Here is a 19920-nt window from a genome sequence, read left to right on the forward strand (position 1 = left end):
TGCTACTCAGCTGTATATCCTCTATCACTAGTGATGCCACAGCACAAGAAAATTAAAGACTAGCTCATGCCTCCTCTGATACATGTAGCTTCACACTGCACTCGGAGGAAAGCGCAGCGACTCTGTTACGATACATCAGCTCACAGATGCAGACTTGTGCTGATCAACATCACCCTTTGCAGTGATTAAGAGAAACAGCTCTATCTACTGTACCCACCCAGAGAGAGAGCAAGACCAATTGTCTCAGGGCTCTGGCAGCTGATTGCAAGCTTCATAGATAGCATTATTCAAGGTGTAGTGTTAGTGAAAAAATGTATTTGTGCAAAAATGTAATTTTGTGATAGGGTTGAAGCGTTGATGGCATGTCCAATAGCATCCCACACATTTTCAGTTAATCAGTGATGGGTCTGATGATGTAGCTGGTCATGGCATAGTATCTCTAGAAGTATCTCTTCAAGGCAAGTGCTTTAGATAGCAGCAGTATGTGGATGATGAGCATTGTCCTGTTGGAATAGTGCACCAGGGTGTGTGTTTAAGAAAAGGTAGGACCAATGGTTGCAGGACATCATTAACATTAATTATTTGCTGTTAAAGTGCCTGTAATGAAGACCAAAGGGGAAAACAAACTTCTTCTGATTTTACCACTGACCAAAGTGCCTTCATATATGGCCACCAAAATACACCAAAATAGTAATAAAATAATAGTAATAAATCATTAGTAGTATGTTTTTCAGATTAAAAGGTGCACCAAATTCTAAGGCACACTGTGCAACACTAGTAAGGAACAGCTCCATGTTTTCTTTCCTTCTAATTTAGCAGATCTCTCTGCTGGGGGGTGGTGGTGGGAGGTGGGGGGTAACTAAAAGCTAAGCCAAGTAAACAAAAACTGTAATTCTTAAAAAATAATAATAATAATAAATAAATTTCTTTCAAGTTTAATTAAGCGCTGGATGTTAATTTACATTAGTTTTATTTTGTGTAAACTGTTTATTTGGGTGAGTAAAGTGCTTCTATTTACTTTTTCATTTACAGTAAGCTTAGATTTCCACTAAGGCTGGGTGTATCGGCATTGGCATTAGCAGCTAACCGCTAACACTAGTAAATGCCACCCGACAGCACTACACTGAGGAATCCTAAGGAACCCTGAGTGTTCCAGTAAGCCAGGGCGATATTAGCTAGCTGTTCTTCCCACTTAGCTTGTTTTAGCACTATAAATGCGCAGGCTACAGTCTAATATACTCGCCTCTGAACGACAAAAGAGCTAGCTAGGGCTTACCGTGGTTAGCAGCTAATGCTAATACTGCAACAGTAGTGCTAGCTGGCGTTAGCAGCAGGCTACAGTCTGATGAGCTAGCGCTTAGTGGCTAATGCTAATACTGCTCCAGCCTCAGTACTGAAGAACTAAACTGAAACTCCTTTATAACTCTGTACTTCAGTAAAGTGGTTTTATTGCTCCTTAATACCTGACTGGTAGAATTCATACATGAGGAGCACTTACAGTTTTTGGGCAAGTTTAAAGGATTTTTAGTGCGTCTTATAGTACGAAAAATACAGTAAATAGTAGTATAACTGTGGCAGATTTGGTGTCAGTTTAACAGCATCTGCAGACAAACAGGTAGACTACAAAATGTTGATTTGATCATTTATTATCTGGATGCCCGTCAGTGTCTCTCTCTCTCTCTCTCTCTCTCTCTCTATATATATATATATATATATATATATATATATATATATATATATATATATATATATATATATATATATATATATATATATTATTATTATTTTTTTTTTTCTCTCTCTCTCTCTTCCTCACTCTTTCTCTGAAGGCTGAACCTGTGCTGATCCGTACTCTGTGTTTTTATCCTGTTAAAGGTGCCCTTTTATCGCCTTTTGTGGGCGACTCTGAGGGAGTTCAGATTTCTGTCTGATTCTCTGCAGTGCCCCGGTTTCACCTTGTTGGAGCCGGACGTTCCTCTCCCCGGCCTTCCAGCAGCTCACTGCTCTTATTGTTTAGCATTCCCGAAGCTCTGCTGTTCCTGCAGCAGTAATGAACGCTGTTGCTGCTGCTGCTGTCGTCTCTGTCACGCTAGATTTGATAAAACTGCGGAATGCAATAAATAAAAAGGCTAACATTGTTTTCTGCTTTTTTTTTTCACAGATCTCTCTAGAAAGGGCTCTAAATGGAGATGGCGTACTTCAAGAACAATTTCTGGGTGAGTGGTTTTGTGTTTTTTTTTGTTTGTTTTGTTTGTTTGTTTTTTTACTCCATGGGATTGATTATGACTTGATTTCAGGAGTGGATGGAGGTGAGTGGAGAGAGCCATAATTAAAAAAAAAATGCTGTATATTTGCTGTATATGTGGAAAAAATGTGTTGTCAATCGATTAGCAATCCGATTACTCAACATCTTAGCCTAGCTAACATCAACTAGACAAATTATTTAGACCTAGAACTGCATTTTCATTGTTTTTGTGCCTAACTGACTCATTTAGTTGATATTAGCTACACCCAGAAACAATGAAAATGTATTTCTGGGCTTAGCTAACTGCTGTAGCTAATATTAGCTACACCCACAACAATATATAATGTAAAATACACCCAAAAACTGTGTAAACTGTATTCATTGGTCTAGGTAACCGCTCTAGCTAGTGTTAAGTACTCCCAAAAAATGGAAACGTATTTAGCTAGAGCATTTCGCTAACTGTGTACCTATAGTGTTTTTATTTATAGGTCTAGCTAAGTGCTAGTTAGTGATAGATGCAGAAACAATGGAAAGTTAGCTTTGCTAACTGCTCTAGCAGATGTAAGCTAGGCACAAACAACAAAGAAAACATATTTCTTGTCAAAGCTAACTTCTCTAGCTGATCTAGAAACAAGTGAGCAGTTAGCTAGGGCCAGAAATACATCTTAATGGTTTCTGGGCCTAATGTGGGCCTAGCTAACAGTTTAAATAATCACTTAATGAACTTAATACCTGTAATTATATTACAGGTTTTTTTTGTGTGAGTATATTTACAGATATAAAATATTTTCCAAGCCATTTGAAGACGGGCCACAAAAAAATTCTGTTTTTTAAAATAGATTTCTGTTTTGGGATGGAGCGAAATAGACTAGTAGCTCTCTAGCCCAGAGGGTTGTTGAACCCAGGAAGAAAAGAAAAAAAAATAATAAATAAACACACCGCTCCTTACGCGGGATTGAACCTGTGTCATCAGGGTCGATTTCCAATACACTACCGCTGCCCTGACTAGTGAATTGGGACACCACCGGAAAAAAAAAAAACGCCCTGATAAGGAGATAGGGAACCCAAGAACGTGTGGAAAAACGAGAACGGGCGGAAACTAAAGTCACGCCGAGCATGACAGAGAGAGACAGGGGAGGATTGTAAACATAAGCTCTCCAGAGAAGCATTTTATTTATTTCATTTTTTTTTTTTTATTATCATTCATTATAGTGCAAACAACATCACGGGCCTGATGTTTCTTGCTTGTGGGCCACATCTGGCCTGTGGGCCGCCTATTACCAACCCCTGATCTAGTGGATAGACCCATAAATAAAGAAAATGTATTTTTGGTCACAGCTGTAATTAGCTAAATCTGTACAATCTTCTAGATCAGAAATACATTTCTATTTTCTAATGAACTCCTCAGAAGACACAGCCTCCCAATATCTCACAGATATTACAGAATAATAAAAAGTACAGTGGAATATTTGCTTTGTAATAGCAGCACTGTACACACAGATGCAGAGCAGATAGATGAAGGTGTGCATACTGCTGAATATACTTTGGCTTTTGCTAGTCATGCTGTACAGCCAAGCAGAAAGAGAGAGAGAAAGAGAGAGGGAGAGCGAATGAAAGAGAATGTAAAGGAGTGTACTGGGCCGGGGGTTTGTCAGCGGCTCCCTGGGGACGGCCCTGCTCCGTGTTTCTGCACACCTGGCTGAGCTATTTCAGGTGTGCCCCACTTTACCTGCAGAAGAATGGGACAGACGGACAGAGCGAGCGGCGGAAGAAAGAGAGGTGGAAAGAGAGAAGGAAGGAGAGGGAGAAGTGGAGGGCCGTGCAGAAGCAGTATGAGGAAGTGCTGATACAGTGGATCACAGCACAGTAAAGTGAAGTTCTCCACACAGCTGCGGAATACAAAAGGAGCACAGGATCAGGTGTTACAAAGCCTTGTTACAAAGTGTGTGTGTGTGTGTGCGTGTGTGCTGAAGGTCATGTTGAGATGGTGGTGCTCAAAGCTTCTGGAGGTGTTTGACAGACAGAATCATGGAAAAGAAGAGATACATAAAAATATATTATATTTTTTGCACTAAAGATGCACTTAAAATTCCTTAATTTTCCCAAAAATTGAAGGTGCACCTTATGTATAAATTTGACCAGTTTTATTAAGGTATTAAGGAGCATTAAAACTCCACCGCTGAAGTAAAGCGCTATACAGGAGTTTCAGTGAAGCTCTTTTACAGCTCAGGGGTGAGTATATCAGACTGTAGCCTGCGTGTTTACTGTGTTAAAACAAGCTAAGGGTTCCTCAGTGTAGCGCTGTCATGCGGCATTTGCTAGCGCTAAGTGTTGCTAACCGCTAATGCTAAACTATTTGAAATCCTAGCTTACTGTAAATAAATGGAAGCAATTTACTCGAATTTTTTTATTTTATTATTATTATTTTTTTTAAGAATTATAGTTTTAAGGAGCAGTAAAGCCACTCCACTCCTAAAGTACAGCATTATACAGGAGTTTCAGTGAAGTTTTATATATATATATATAGTTATAGTTATAGTTATAGTTTTGTTTACTTGGGCACTTTCCCCAGCTTCCCTATTAGAAGGGAAATATGGAAACACCTTTGTTCCTTACTATTGCCGCTTTAAGTTGCAACTTGTAATCTGGTGCAATCAATTCAATTTTATGTAGCATTTTTTACAACAAAAATTGTCGCAAAACAGCTTTATAGAGAACAAAACAGGTCCACGCCTCTTGTGGGCAGCACCACAGAGATGCCAATGATTGTGGTGCCAACAGTGTGTTTTTCTGTGCTACAACTGTGCACTCTCTCCGCTTTTAGACTCTTTGGCCCGTTTTTCTGCGCTAAAACTGCACACCCTCTCCACTTTTAGACTCTTTGGCCCTTTTTTCTGCGCTAAAACTGCACACCCTCTCCACTTTTAGACTCTGGCCCTTTTTTCTGCGCTAAAACTGCGCACTCTCTCCGCTTTTAGACTCTTTGGCCCGTTTTTCTGCGCTAAAACTGCGCACTCTCTCCGCTTTTAGACTCTTTGGCTCGTTTTTTCTGTGCTAAAACTGCACACTCTCTCCGCTTTTAGACTCTTTGGCTCGTTTTTTCTGTGCTAAAACTGCGCACTCTCTCCGCTTTAAGACCCTTTGGCCCGATTTTCTGCGCTAGAAATGCGCACTCTCTCCGCTTTTAGACTCTTTGCCCTGTTTTTCTGCGCTAGAAATGCGCACTCTCTCCGCTTTTAGACTCTTTGGCCCGTTTTTGACACCTAGCGTTCAAACTTTGAATCTCACTTTATAAAAACCTGCTGAACAGCGGGCCAACTTTCATTCTATTTCTAAAATACCTCGCGGGCCGCTCCAAAAAAGGACACGGGCCGCAAATGGCCTGCGGGCCGTAGTTTGGACACCCCTGGTCTAGATACTTGCTGGTATTAGATAAAACGTGTGTATGCTCACCCTGTGTGTTCTGCATTTTGTTTAAGTGTGTGTGTGTGTGTGTGTGTGAACAGATGTGTGAACGTGAGTGAGGAGGCTCATTTAGGTAATTACTGTAGCGCTTTAATTAATTACATCGCAACGCGGGATCACACTCTTAATTTAGCTCTGCTTTCTTAAAGACTCTCTGTCTCTCTCTGTACTTTAGAGCGCAGTGTTATAGAGGAGATTCAGAACCGTGTGAATCTCATTGTGGTTCTACAAAGAGCTCGTCTAACGGCTTAATCAGGCGGTGGGGTTTGGGGGATTTTCAGCTTTTGTATCTGACTGTGAGGAGGAGTGGATTAGAGAAGAAGTGTCTGAGCCAGCCTGCATAAAATGTTCAGTTCAGCTGTAAAAGCAGCATTATGTGTGAATTAGTGTAGAAGTGGGGAGTATTTTATTTAGTTGTACAGTGCTGCAGTAAATACACCCTCTTATGGACCGCTTGCTGTACACATGCATTTGTTGACAAGCCGGGAGATGTAGATCTGCTAGAGTAATATTACAGGATATTACAGTTCTAGAGAGAGAGAGAGAGATCATGTGCAGCTTCACCAAAATTCCATAGTGCAGTAGCAGCATTGCGTGGTTGTGTGTTGTGTGCTGGTATCAGACACAGCAGTGCTGCTGGAGTTTTTAAACATCTAAAGCCCTATCCAGACAGGATTAGTTTCTCAGGTGGACGACTGTGAAAAAATTCCACACTTATCTTATACTCAACCTGCAATTGAAAAAAACAGGACCAGGGAGTTGTTTTCTTTTTTTTTTTGGCTTTCTCTGTCACATGACATCGCGTTCAGTAGCTCCTCTATTTTCACTCGCTGTTGTGTTTTTACATGATTCTCCATGGAAACATTTGCCTACAGTGTAATTATGATGCTTGGCAGCGGACAAATAGCTATTTTATTAAACACAAGGTTATGAAACTCAGTTCGTTTGGTGTATTTGAACTAACCCTAAAGCCTACTGTGCCTGAAGTTGCTGCTGCTGGTATAAAACCACAATAGCAGCTCTACTATGGAGACGAAACGAATCTGTTCATTCATTTTATTCTTATCCTGGAAAGGCTTCCCATCGAATGAACTAAATAAACCGAATGATTGCAGTGTGAAAACAAAAATAAGCGGACCAAATATATACAATGTAGCAAAAACATGAACCTTGGTTCGGACCACGGTCCGGACCTTCAGGTGTGAAAGCATCCAGAGATGTGCGTGGGGGATGGGACTAAAATGACCAGAGGACCACGGAGTTAAAAAAAAGGATAGGTAATTCAGCCTGTAATTTTCTCAGAGGACGTTTGAGAAAAACACCTACATGCCCTGTCTGGACAGGAATAAAATTACAGAGGACCCCCCCCCCTAAAACTAATCCCATTCGAACAGGACTTTAGTGTCACTGCTGGACTGAGAATAGTCCACTAAAAGATTCCTGTTGTCAGCAAACAAGGAGGTTCTGTTTCTGACGTTACATCTTCAAGGTGTAGCTGCAGCTGTAGGTAGGGGTGTCTAATAAGGTGACAAACAATGAGTGAACACATTAAAGTGTTTAAAAACTCCAGCAGCACTGCTGTATCTGATCCACTCATACAACCAGCACAACACACACACACACTAACACTGCAGTGCTGAGAATAAGGACACCATTAAAGAACGGGGTGAAAGGCGGAAGAAAATAATCAAGTATACAGAGAAACAAATACAGAACTACAGTCTGTAATTATAGTACTACAAATGGTCCTATATGATCACTGGAGGTGATGTTAAAATACTTAAAACGGGTGTAGAAACATCATCTGATCATCTGAGGCTTTGATACATTCAGTAAAGATCCTTCTGTATCGTGTAAGAGAGGAGAAATCGCTATGTCGTCATGCATCTCAAGCAGAGAGACCGTGTCTGGAGCTGCCCACTGCTGCTCCGAGAGTCCAGACACTGCCCACTGCCGGCGTCTGACTGACAGAGTGATGGAGGAGAAGAGACGCATACAGTAGAAATCATAGATGAAAAAATAATAAGAAAGATTTAGCCAACATTCTCTGTTGGGGACGGGTCAGAACTGCAGACAGGCCAGTCCAGTATGTATTCCCTTTGCGTTTTCTTGTTGTAAAACGGATTTTAACATCCCTGTAAAAGATGTGGTTTGAAGGCTGCAGATGTTGTTCTAAGCTTACAATTGATCATCCTGTTAGTGGATGGTCATTTTTTGTTTTTTCATGTATTTCTTCTTCCAAAATAGTCTGGAATGTTAATGTGTCTGACCACAATATACATTTCCACACTGTGATAGTCTGTCCCGTATTCATCCTAGCCAAAAGAAGTTGATCCCGCTTCTAGACATGGTTAACTCCAGGCTTGTGTGATATAACAATATATTTAGTTTCACGATAGAATACTTTGTTACCTTATTTAATTAAAAATGTAGGTTATCCATACTTTACTGGAGTAATTCTTTTTCAGACACCTTTTTACTACTCCTCACATTTTCTGTATTTTATCAAAAAATTTCTACTATTTTAAAAACAACCTCGAAACTCCCATTTCTTTTCTGCTTGTTTTCATTCCGGCTTCTCATCATTCAATAAAACCCCTATCCAGATAAATCTCTCCTCCATCCAGATAGAGTGAATCCGAGTGTGATTGGATGTAGAGAAGTATAAACATATACCATTCTGACTCCCTATTGGTTTATACTGTGATCCATCACACCTGCATACGTCACGCCCCCCCCTCCCCCTCCCCCCCCAAAACACACACTCCAGCAAGAACATAGCAGACGTACGTACTCTAGTATGAAGATGATCCGTGCAGAGACTCAAGAGAACTCCAGCTCTCGAAATGTTCCAACTAAGCTTCTTTAATATATTTACATTCTACTAAAATACATTCATTTACAATCAGCATATATGCAGCTGAAACAGGGAGGAGCCTAGTGCATACGTTTATTAACATTATGTACTCTTTATGGGGCAGTGCACTATAGGACCCTGGGGCGCGGCTTAAGCTTTTATCCCTAATGACATTTTTTTTTCCTTTTAAATTACTTTTACTTTTATACTTTAAATAGTTTGAAACCAGTACTCTTACCCTGCGTCCACACTAGCGGGCTGGGTGTGTTTGAGGTTGTTTGTGCAAATGGGTGGATAACAGCTGGACTGGTTAGCATGCTAGCCACCTATCAAGCTACCCACTTCTTTCTTTCAAGCTTCATTTTTGTCCAAACTGCTCCTGGATTTGGTCAAAACTGCATCATTTTAAACATAAAGAGTGAAAACAGCTGATATAATTCTGCTGGGGATATGTGGGAATCAAAGGTTTAAAGACCAGAATCTGCAGACTGTGTCTGTGATTGGTCTGAGGAACTTGTTTGACCAATCAATGTAGAATGTCACTTTATAGCATCATAGTCATTTGCAAAAGTTGAGGAAGTCTCCGCTGTTTGCTGCTTGCTAGTATCTATACTTCTACCTGAGTAATGAATGTCAATGGCCTTGACACCTCTGGTGTGTGTGTGTGTGTGTGTGTGTTAATTATGAAACCTGTGGTGATAATGATGGCAGCGATTAAGCTAATTAATATGCATTCATTATGCTAATCATCGTCAGCCTGTGCTGTGTGTGCTGGTTTAGACCAGGCTGTGTGGATTTTTTTTTTCTTGGGAAGTCAGGTGGTTTTTCAGTATAGGTGGAAACTGGGAGCATAAACTACAAAGAAGTTAGCCATAACATTAAAACCACCTTCCTAATAGTGTTATCATATATTTCTGATTTATATCCCTAATGAATCCCCATATCACTAGTAATGCCCTTTAACACTAGGAGGATTAAGATTAGCACATGCCGTCTCTCATAAATGTAAAAATCAGACTCCGCCTTCCAAAGGAAAGCGCCGAATCCCCAACTCTGATTCATCAGCCAACAGACAGGGAGAGAGCGCCATCTACCTACCAATCCAGAGATAGCACGGCCAGTGATGCTCTCTCAGATTCTGGCTGCTGATGGAATGCATTTTATGTATGATTCGAGACCGTGATACTCTGATCATAGTTTTTATGTAGTGCAGTGTACAAGAAATAAGTTTTCATCCATTTTTCCAATTTAGATTTTTTTCATCTCTGCCCCTCACAATCGGAATTTCAGGAAAAATGGGGGAAAAAAAATCAGATTTTTCCATTTTTGCATTTTGCAATTTGAGTTTTACCGTCAAATTTGTGTTACAAGATACAAAAATGGACAAATAAGAAAAAAATCAAGATATTCAAGATTTAACTTTTTATTTTTCTTCTGTTTGCAAAAGGCTGAAATGAAAAATTAGATAATAAAAAATTATTAAAGTATTAAAACCCATTTCCTCTTCTCTCTACTGAATGGAAAAAAAATAATGATTTAGTTTTATACCCAATTTTCTATTTTCACATTTAGCTTCATACAGTCAGAAAATGAATAGTATAGATGTAAAATTGATTTCGATGTTCTGATTGGACAAAAAAAAAAGTACATTTTTGTTTTACTATATTATTTAAATATGATTTACAGTATTGCAAACATCCCACCCAGCAACATCTATTTTCAGTTAGGTAGCTCCTTCAGTTATGTGGACCATTATGTTGAATGCCATTGGTCAACTAAGCATGAGGAGAAGGCCAATCAGGATGCAGGATTTTTGTGGTCACTCTCTAGCTCTCTCTCTCTCGCTTGCTGTAAAAGATGTTTTCGGTGATATTAATGTAATTACATGTATCAGGGAGCCCCTATAAAATGTGGGAGACTCCCTTTACTTCTCTGAAGGATGGGACCTCTGGTATTTACAATATATTGCAATATATTGAATTGTAACCCCTGTATTGGGGCACGTATCTTTTGTAGCCGAGTTCTATCCAGTGCACAGCACAGCACTTTTATTGTTTAGGTCCCACTTATGCTTATTATGTCATTCAAACCACTTAAGTTGTTTTTGGCCGATGGTTTTAATGTTATGGATGGCATGCTGTGTAGACAGTGTGACTGCAGCTCACCACTAAGTACAGCACGCTGTATGTCATGGCTATGATATAATAACACGGCTGAAGTCGTGCATCATCCTGTGGTCAGCATTACGCCCATATTAGAAACTGGACAGAGCAGGAATTCTGTACGACTGGACTGAGACTGGTCATGTTTTCTTTCTGCAAATATGTTCTACTGTGTGCAAGAGTGGCGGGTATTTATTTTTATATTGGAGACAGGTCTGGACAGCATGTACCCATCCCCTATTCTTTGGCAGCCATGCATCTTTAGTGTATGCAGCATGTGATTTTGCATTGTCTTGTTGACAAGTGCATGGACGTTCATGAAAAAGAAGAAAAATCCGGATTATAATTACCGTATTTTTAAGACTAGAAGACGCCCTTAAAATCCTTTAATGTTTCCAAAAATCGTCAGTGTGCCTTATAATCCGGAGCTTCTTATGTATAAATTCTACCAGTCAGGTATTAAGGAGCAATAAAGCCGCTCCACTGAAGTACAGCATTATAAGGGAGAGTTTTCAGTAAAGTTTCTCCAGCACTAAGGCTGGGTGCAGCAGCATTAGCATTAGCCGCTAACCACAGCACTAGCTCTTTCTCTATTCAGAGGTTTTCTGCGTTAAACAAGCAACATGGGACAAATCGCTAGCTGATAGCGCCCTGAGTTAATGGAACACTCAGGGTTCCTCAGTCTAGCGCTAAAGGACAGCATTTACATCCTGCTAGCGCTGCAGTTAGCCACTAATGCTAATGCTGCTGCACCCAGCCTTAGTGGTAGAGTTATATAACTTCCAAAATAGTTGGAAATCTAAGCCTACTGTACATAAACATAAGCGCCCCATTAGAAGGGAAACATGGCGACACCCTTGCTCACTTCAATGTAGGCATCCCTACCAGTGTTTCGCTAAACCCACCTTATAATACAGTGTGCCTTATGTAGCAAAAATACATAAGTGCACCTTATATTCCGAAAAATACAGTAATTTTTTAAGTGATTTGCACCACTACTTTAATTTAAGGAAAAATGTTTGTAGTTTAAGCACAAGCAATGATTTTTATTCTCAATAAAAAGCCATAAACATTTTTTTTGTACAATTTAGAAAAAGGTATATAAAATTATATTTTGGGTATCGGTACTGTGTGTGAGTGTGTGAGTGTGTGAGTGTGTGAGTGTGTGTGAGTGTGTGTGAGTGTGTGTGAGTGTGTGTGAGTGTGTGTGAGTGTGTGTGAGTGTGTGTGAGTGTGTGTGAGTGTGTGTTAGTGTGTCCCATGACTGTGTGGTGCCTGTCTGCCTCAAGCATCCTGTTGTTGGAATGTCTTGTGACATCGTGTCCATTCAGAAACTCTCTCTCTCTCTCTCTCTCTCTCTCTATCTATCTATCTATCTATCTATCTATCTATCTAACTATCTATCTAGCTATCTAGCGCTCTCTCTTATTCTCTCTCTTTCTCTCTCTCTCTCTCTCTCTCACTCTCGCTCTTTCTTACTCTCACTCTCTCTCTCTCTCTCTATCTATCTATCTATCTAACTATCTATCTAGCTATCTAGCGCTCTCTCTTATTCTCTCTCTTTCTCTCTCTCTCTCTCTCACTCTCGCTCTTTCTTACTCTCGCTCTCTCTCTCTATCTATCTCACTATCTCTTGCTCTCTCTCTATCTCTCTTGCTCTCTCTCTGTCTCACTCTCTCTCTCTCGCCTTCTCTCTATCTCTCTTGCCCTCTCTCGCTCTCTCTCTCTCTCTTGCCTTCTCTCTATCTCTCTCTCGCTCTATCTCTCTCTCTCTCACCCTCTCTCTACCTCTCTCTCTACCTCTCTCGCTCACTCATTTTCTCTCTATCTCTCTCTCGCGCGCTCTTGCTCGCCCTCTCTCGCTCTCTCTCTTTCTCTTGCTCTCTCGCATTCTTTCTTGCTCTCTCTTACACACACAGAGCAGTGGTCATCTCTGTACAGCAGTGATGGGGTCACTGATGGTGGTGTAATGGATCACAGGGGTCACGGTCGGGTTCAGAACCTCCACAGACTGATTAACCTGCGCTTCTGTTTATATTCTGATCAGACAGGTGTGCAGATTACACTACATATCCTCCAGTGTTCTATAGCGCCCCCTATAGAGGTTCTATATTTCCTTTGTTTTTTTTTTCTTTCAGAATATTTTTTCTTTTCCTTTGTTATATTTTTTCTTTCTGAATCTTTTTTCTTTCTGAACCTTTTTTCTTTTTTTCTTTATTTCTTTCAATATCTTTCTTTTTTCCTTTCTTTTCTTTTTTTTCCTTTTTCTTTTTCTCTACTACTTTCACATTCCTCTTGTCATTCTTTATCTTTTTTTCCTATTTTTTCCTTTATTTCTTGCTTTTATTGTCATTTTTGTATTTGTTTTTTCTTACTTTTTTGTTTGTTCTTTTATTTATCCTTTTCTTACATTTTTCTTACTTCTTTTCTCTTTCTTTCTTTCCTTCCTTTATTCTTTCTATCTTTTCTTTTATTTATATTTTTTGTCCGTGTTTGTTTCCTGTTCATCATTAATGTAAAAGTAGAGATGTACGAGTACTGATGATGGTATTTGGTATTTTGCCGATACCAGGCTCCTTTACTCGTTCTTATAATTGTTAATGAGGCTCTGATACAAACATCTGCTACCATGTACCTGGTTCACATTGCTTCTCTAACACACACACACACACACACACACACACGCACACACGAGCAGGGAGGAGCAGGGCAGCTCAGTTTTCTCAGGATCAGGTTTCTTCACTCTAAAGAGTGTCTGAAGTTTCACTTCACAGCAGTTTAATGATGTAACAGTGTTATAAATGTGCGTCTGCTGTTTTACTGGATTAATGTGCTGTTTAATATTGTTTTATATTAGTCCTGTTACATTCTTAGTTTGTCCAAACCAAATATGTTCCAGCCTGGGGTGAAACTGGTACTTTCTGGACAAGCAGGAGACACTAAGACCCAATTAAAAAGACTTTAAAACTTTTTTTTTAAACACAAATACACACAAGTTCAGTGTTCAGTGAGAGTGTCTTCCTGTAATTAATTTTATCTTTATTTGGGGTTAGTGTTCTAATGTTATATAAAGTCAGAGTTCAGTGAGCGTGTCTACCTGTAATTAACTATATATAACACATTAAAATACTAAACTCAAATAAATGTAAAGTCAGTGTTCAGAGAGAGTGTCTAACTTTAATGAAAAAATGAGTTGATTACACATAGATTATAAATGTGTGTGTGTGTGAGAGAGTGTGAGATTACACATAGATTATAAATGTGTGTGAGTGTGAGAGAGTGTGAGAGAGTGTGAGAGAGTGTGAGAGAGTGTGAGAGAGTGTGAGAGAGTGTGAGAGAGTGTGAGAGAGTGTGTGAGAGTGTGTGAGAGTGTGTGAGAGAGTGTGAGAGTGTGTGAGAGAGTGTGAGAGAGTGTGAGAGAGTGTGAGAGAGTGTGAGAGAGTGTGAGAGAGTGTGAGAGAGTGTGAGAGTGTGTGAGAGAGTGTGAGAGAGTGTGAGAGAGTGTGAGAGAGTGTGAGAGAGTGTGAGAGAGTGTGAGAGTGTGTGAGAGTGTGTGAGAGTGTGTGAGAGAGAGTCCATGCAGACATTCCAGCAATTCCTCTCTCACCTGAGAATAGAGTCAGACTAGAGTGTTGCTGTATTTATAAACGCGTAGACCAGCTGCTACTCTACACACACACACACACACACACACACACACTTCCGTTCAGTTGAAGCATTAATACATTAGGGCTGCATTGCAAATGTTCTGCATTAAAAATACAGGGTCCATGATGCCCTGCCAGTGCAAGTTTTTCTGGTATTAAAAGCGTGAATTCAGCTGTAACTGAAAGTATCTGCACTGCAAAACTGTGCTGGACTGAGCTGCACAGCTTTCCACACGTGTGGATGAAGGCCATGCAGTTACCTCGTGTTTACTCCTGCTCCCCCTCCCCCTCGCACTTCCCGCACAGGCAGCAGCAGCCTGTCACTCACACAGACACAGAGACAGCGCTGTGTATCTGCTTCTTGTGTCAAGAATCAAAACATTGCAACACTAGTTTGAACTAGTTTGATTTAATTGCCTTAAGTGACATCACACGTCCTGCGATACTACTGTTTCTCTCTCTCTCTCTCTCTCTCTTTCTCTCTTTCTGTGTGTGTGTGAGTTTCTCTCTCTCTCTCTCTCTCTCTCTCTCTGCTGTTAGCTGAACGGTGCATGGTGGTCTATTTTTACTGTGGTGGGCTGTGAGCTGCAGGATGTGTGGTAATTCGGTGGGTAAGGTTATCGGGTGAGGATCGGGTGTTGAGAGTTTGGAGCGCTGGGTCTGGGCTGGACTGGACTTTCACGTTTGACCCTTTAACTCTTTAACTCTGTAACTCACACACAGTCAGCCTCGCTCTGCCCTTCCGTGTTTTGTTGTTATTTTGATCCGTGTGTGAGGAGCGTTTGATATAATCACACACACACACACACACACACACACACAGTACACAGTAATTCTCGTAGGTTCGGAAGCAGTTTAGCCTGTAACATGTTCTGTTTTTTTTTTTTTAAATCACAAAAAAACAAGTACTAAATAACCATATAAATCAATTCCAATTAAACGAGCCTCTTTTCTTAAATAAACTAAATAAAAAATGTAATACAACAACAGTTCTGTGATTAATCTAAATCCCAATTAAGATCATGATTTATTTGATTTATTTATTTATTTTTTAATCCAAAGCCTTAATTTAAAGCCTTAGTGTTTTATATTACAGGTGCTGGTCAACGAATTAGAATAATTTGAAATAGTGCAATCATGAAATTCTTTGAATGCATTTTTTGTGCAGAAAGCAAATCAGGTGTTCACCGCACCTGTCCTACTCGTTAGATTAATCACAGAACTCGTTACCTGGAAAAAAATTTGCTCAGCTGAGCTTTCCAAAAGGCCCATTTAGGCCATTTAACTGTGACACTGTTGTTTTATTGAATTAGAATAATGGAGAAACCGTTTCATTGAATTAGAATAAATGCTCGAATTTTTGTTTTCTGTGAAGAGTGTTCACTGTGCAGTATAAAGTCAGGGTTGAGTAGAATTTCTAAGTTGTAAAATCAATCATGGGTAAGCAGCGCGACCTCTCAACCGGAATAGTGGCTCAAATTCAAGCCCTTCGCCAACAAGGCTTGACCCAAACTAAAATTGCTGAGCAGCTCGGCATCAGCCAGTCTTCCGTCTGCAAAGCTCTCAAGAAAAACTGCAGCAAGCGCACCAACTGTTCCGGCGTCCGAAAAACTTCTGCTCGCGACAACAAGCAGCTGAGAAAGATCGCAGTCAGCAACCGGTTCAAGTCTACTTCCGAGCTCACCGACTTGTGGAACAAGCAGACCGGCGCTGACGTCTCCAGATCAACCACTTACCGTCGTCTGCGCGAACTCGGCTTCAAATCTCGCGTTCCAGCAGTAAAACCGATGCTGAACAAGAAACAAATGGAGAAACGGCTGAAGTGGGCCAAAGAACACGGCGAGTGGACTGCTGAAGACTGGCAGAAAGTGGTCTTCAGTGACGAATCACGCTTCTGCATCTCCTTCGGTGACCAAGGTCCTCGTGTCTGGCGTCGTGGTGGCGAAACCTACAACCACGAGTGCGTGAAAAGATCCATCAAGTTTCCCCAGAGCGTTATGGTCTGGGGATGCATGTCCGCTCGAGGTGTAGGGAAACTCTGCTTCCTCAAGAAGACTGTCAATGCTGCCGTATATCAAGATGTTCTGGAAACGTTCCTGATTCCGACTGTTGAGGAACAGTTCGGCGAAGAAGAATTCATATTTCAACAGGATCTTGCACCGGCTCATGCGGCAAAGTCGACCAAAGATTGGTTCACTAAAAAACAGCTTGAAGTTTTGGCATGGCCGGCCAACTCGCCTGACCTCAATGTCATTGAAAACCTTTGGGCCATCGTCAAGCGGAAAATGTGCGACAGAAAGCCTACTACGCTGGACCAACTGAAGCAGAACATCGCCACTGCCTGGGAAGCTGTGAGTGCGGAAACTTGTGACAAGCTGGTCAAATCGATGCCGCGGAGACTTCAGGCAGTCATACAAGCCAAGGGGGCAGCCACAAAATACTGAGAAAGTGATGATTGTAATTATAATAAAAATTATTCTAATTCAATGAAACGGTTTCTCCATTATTCTAATTCAATAAAACAACAGTGTCACAGTTAAATGGCCTAAATGGGCCTTTTGGAAAGCTCAGCTGAGCAAATTTTTTTCCAGGTAACGAGTTCTGTGATTAGTCTAACGAGTAGGACAGGTGCGGTGAACACCTGATTTGCTTTCTGCACAAAAAATGCATTCAAAGAATTTCATGATTGCACTATTTCAAATTATTCTAATTCGTTGACCAGCACCTGTATATGCACTCCTAACGGTACAGTAACTCACAAACCTATATTAAAGCCCAGTCATGCAAAAAATAAATAAGTAAATAAATAATAAAAATACTGTGATTATATCGTGAAACCGTCAGAATCTTGAAAAATAGCGTAATATGCATTTTTTGGCCACACTTCTCTAGAGCCGCTCTACAGCGCGCTGTGGTCTCCTGTAACGGATCTGAACTCTTCCACTGATCTTCAGCTGATCTTCACATGTCTCAGCCTGTCTCTCTGCAGTCTGCTTCTGCTGCATGTGCACAGCTCTCCTGTGTGTTTAACACATACAGAGTATTTCAGACCTGAGATTCATGTTCTCAACTCCCTGCAGGTTCACACGCAGCAGGTCTCACGTGTGCGTGTGTGTGTGTGTGTGTGTGTGTTTTGTGTGTGTGTGTGTTTCAGGGGGAGAAGAATGCGGGGTTTGACGTGCTCTATCACAACATGAAGCACGGGCAGATCGCCACCAAGGAGCTGGCGGAGTTCGTCAGGGAGAGGTGAGACTCCAGAGATCTTTAACTGGGAGACGTGGAAGGAGAGCTGGAGACAGGGATGGTGGATGATATATCTTAAAAATATATTTTTAGCGGCTAAATATTTTTTTTTTTTAAGAAATTTTAGCTACTAATGTTTTTGTTATATATATATATATATATATATATATATATATATATATAAAATATATAATTGGCACTAAGGGTGTGCCATATCATATATCATAACGTACGCAATAATATCGCCAACATTTTTGAATATCATGAACTAGGGGTGGGCAATATTATATCGTATACAATATATCGTGACACAGAAATATCGTGATATTAAAAATCCATATCGTGATAATAGAGATGTTCTGTCTTAAAAGTAGTCTATTATTTACTGTGAAGCTTTAGGTGTATTTATTGTATAATTGTTTTAGTTTGCAGTTTAGATGCATGCACTAAATATTCTGCAATATTTTTTGCTGCATTATATTATTTTATGCTATATTATTTATTTTGCCACATTATGATTATACTGTTATACTATTATACTATATTCCTGAAATTAATAAATTATTTTTCTGTTTTCCTATATCGCCAATAATATTGTTATCGCAAAAATACCCTGAAATATCGTGATATTATTTTAGAGCCATATCGCCCATCCCTAATTATCACATCAGGGTGCTACTCACAAGCAATACTGTGAGAATGAAATATTGCGATATTATTTTAGGGCCTTATCGCCCACCCCTAAATGGTACAATCAATTAACGTGTTAGTATTCGAAAGGAGTTTAGACAAAGACAGAGCACAAATTAGAGACAGAATAAAAAAAAAGAAGAGAAAAGAGAGAATGTATAGAAAAGAAAAAAAAGAGACAGATTAGAACCGAGTGTAAGAAATAGAAAGGAGGAAAAAATATCAAAGTATAGATAAAAAAGTGAGAGATGGACATGAAAGAGGGCAAGTTTCAAGAGTGAGAAACAAAGTACTACTATAAAAGAGAACTAGAGCTAGACAAAGAGATAGAAAATATAAAAAGATAGAAGAGCAAGGTAATGTAAAAGAGAAGATGATGTAAAGATGGTGAAAAAACAGGAAAAAAAATAGATAGAACAGAGAGAGAGAATAAAGAGGAATGACTGACTGAAGGAGAAATGAGAGAGAAAAATAGTTGAGAGACAGAAATGGAGACAGATAGAAAGAAAAGAGAATAAATATATATTTTGATAAAATCTCATAGAAATATAATGTTAATTTAAGTTTTTAAGCCCAACACTAAATGAGGCAGAGCAATAAACATTGAAAGACAGACTAGAAAAAAAGAAAGATAACAAGACACACATTCTCTCTCCCTCACTCTCTCTTTCTTTTTCTTTCTCTCTTTCTCATTCTTTTTCTTTCTCTCTCTTTCTCTCTCTTTCTTTCTTTCTTTCTCTCTCTCTCTTTCTTTCTTTCTCTCTCTTTCTCATTCTCTTTCTCTCTCTCTCTTTCTCTCTCTTTCTTTCTTTCTCTCTCTCTCTTTCTTTCTTTCTCATTCTTTTTCTCTCTCTCTCTTTCTCTCTCTTTCTTTCTCTCTCTCTCTTTCTTTCTTTCTCTCTCTTTCTCATTCTTTTTCTTTCTCTCTCTTTCTCATTCTTTTTCTGTCTTTCTCTTTCTTTTTCTGTTTCTCTCTTTCTCATTCTTTTTCTTTCTCTCTCTTTCTTTCTCTTTCTTTCTTTCTTTCTCTCTCTTTCTCTCTCTTTCTTTCTCTCTCTCTCTTTCTTTCTTTCTCTCTCTTTCTCATTCTTTTTCTTTCTCTCTCTTTGTCTTTCTTTCTCTCTCTTTCTCATTCTTTTTCTTTCTCGCTCTTTGTCTTTCTTTCTCTTTCTTTCTCTCTTTTTCTTTCTTCTTTCTGAGAGCAACACTGAACACACACACTGAAGCGTTAAAACACACAGGCATGTGAGGAGTAACGCTGTGTACTCCTGGGTGTGGACAGTAAGGTCTTTGTGCGTACACACACACACACACACACACACACAGAGAAGTTCAGGCCAGGCTGCTTACACTCCTGACAGGTTTAAGGTGGAGTTACAGTGTTCACATTACATTTACCTCGGTAAAGCTCCAGCACACCTGAGTGAGCGAGACTGGCCCTGATTACGACCTCATTATTTAACCCTTTCAGGCCTCCTTTTACACAGTACAGAAAACAGGGGTCCTAATATGTGTCAACACCCCTCTTTTGTCACTGAATGTAAGCAAATCCTCAAAGCAATGCTCCTGGATTTATAAAAACTCTCATCAACTATCAGTGAGTAATCCAGC

At 39.9% G+C, this 19920-nt stretch overlaps 1 protein-coding gene across 2 annotated transcripts in view; it reads left to right on the plus strand.

Annotated features, from left to right (window-relative positions):
* fcho1 (FCH and mu domain containing endocytic adaptor 1) overlaps nt 1-19920 on the plus strand; it is an 86354-nt gene that overhangs the window by 24282 nt on the left and 42152 nt on the right. For both annotated transcript variants that reach the window (XM_022670202.2, XM_022670203.2), the window contains exons 2-3: nt 2162-2216; nt 17531-17622. In XM_022670202.2, coding sequence (XP_022525923.2) covers nt 2184-2216; nt 17531-17622 — 125 coding nt within the window. In that variant the 5' untranslated portion in view covers nt 2162-2183. The remainder of the gene's footprint in view (nt 1-2161; nt 2217-17530; nt 17623-19920) is intronic.

The sequence above is a fragment of the Astyanax mexicanus genome, chromosome 12 (genome assembly GCF_023375975.1).
Source record: "Astyanax mexicanus isolate ESR-SI-001 chromosome 12, AstMex3_surface, whole genome shotgun sequence".
Classification (NCBI taxonomy): domain Eukaryota; kingdom Metazoa; phylum Chordata; class Actinopteri; order Characiformes; family Acestrorhamphidae; genus Astyanax; species Astyanax mexicanus.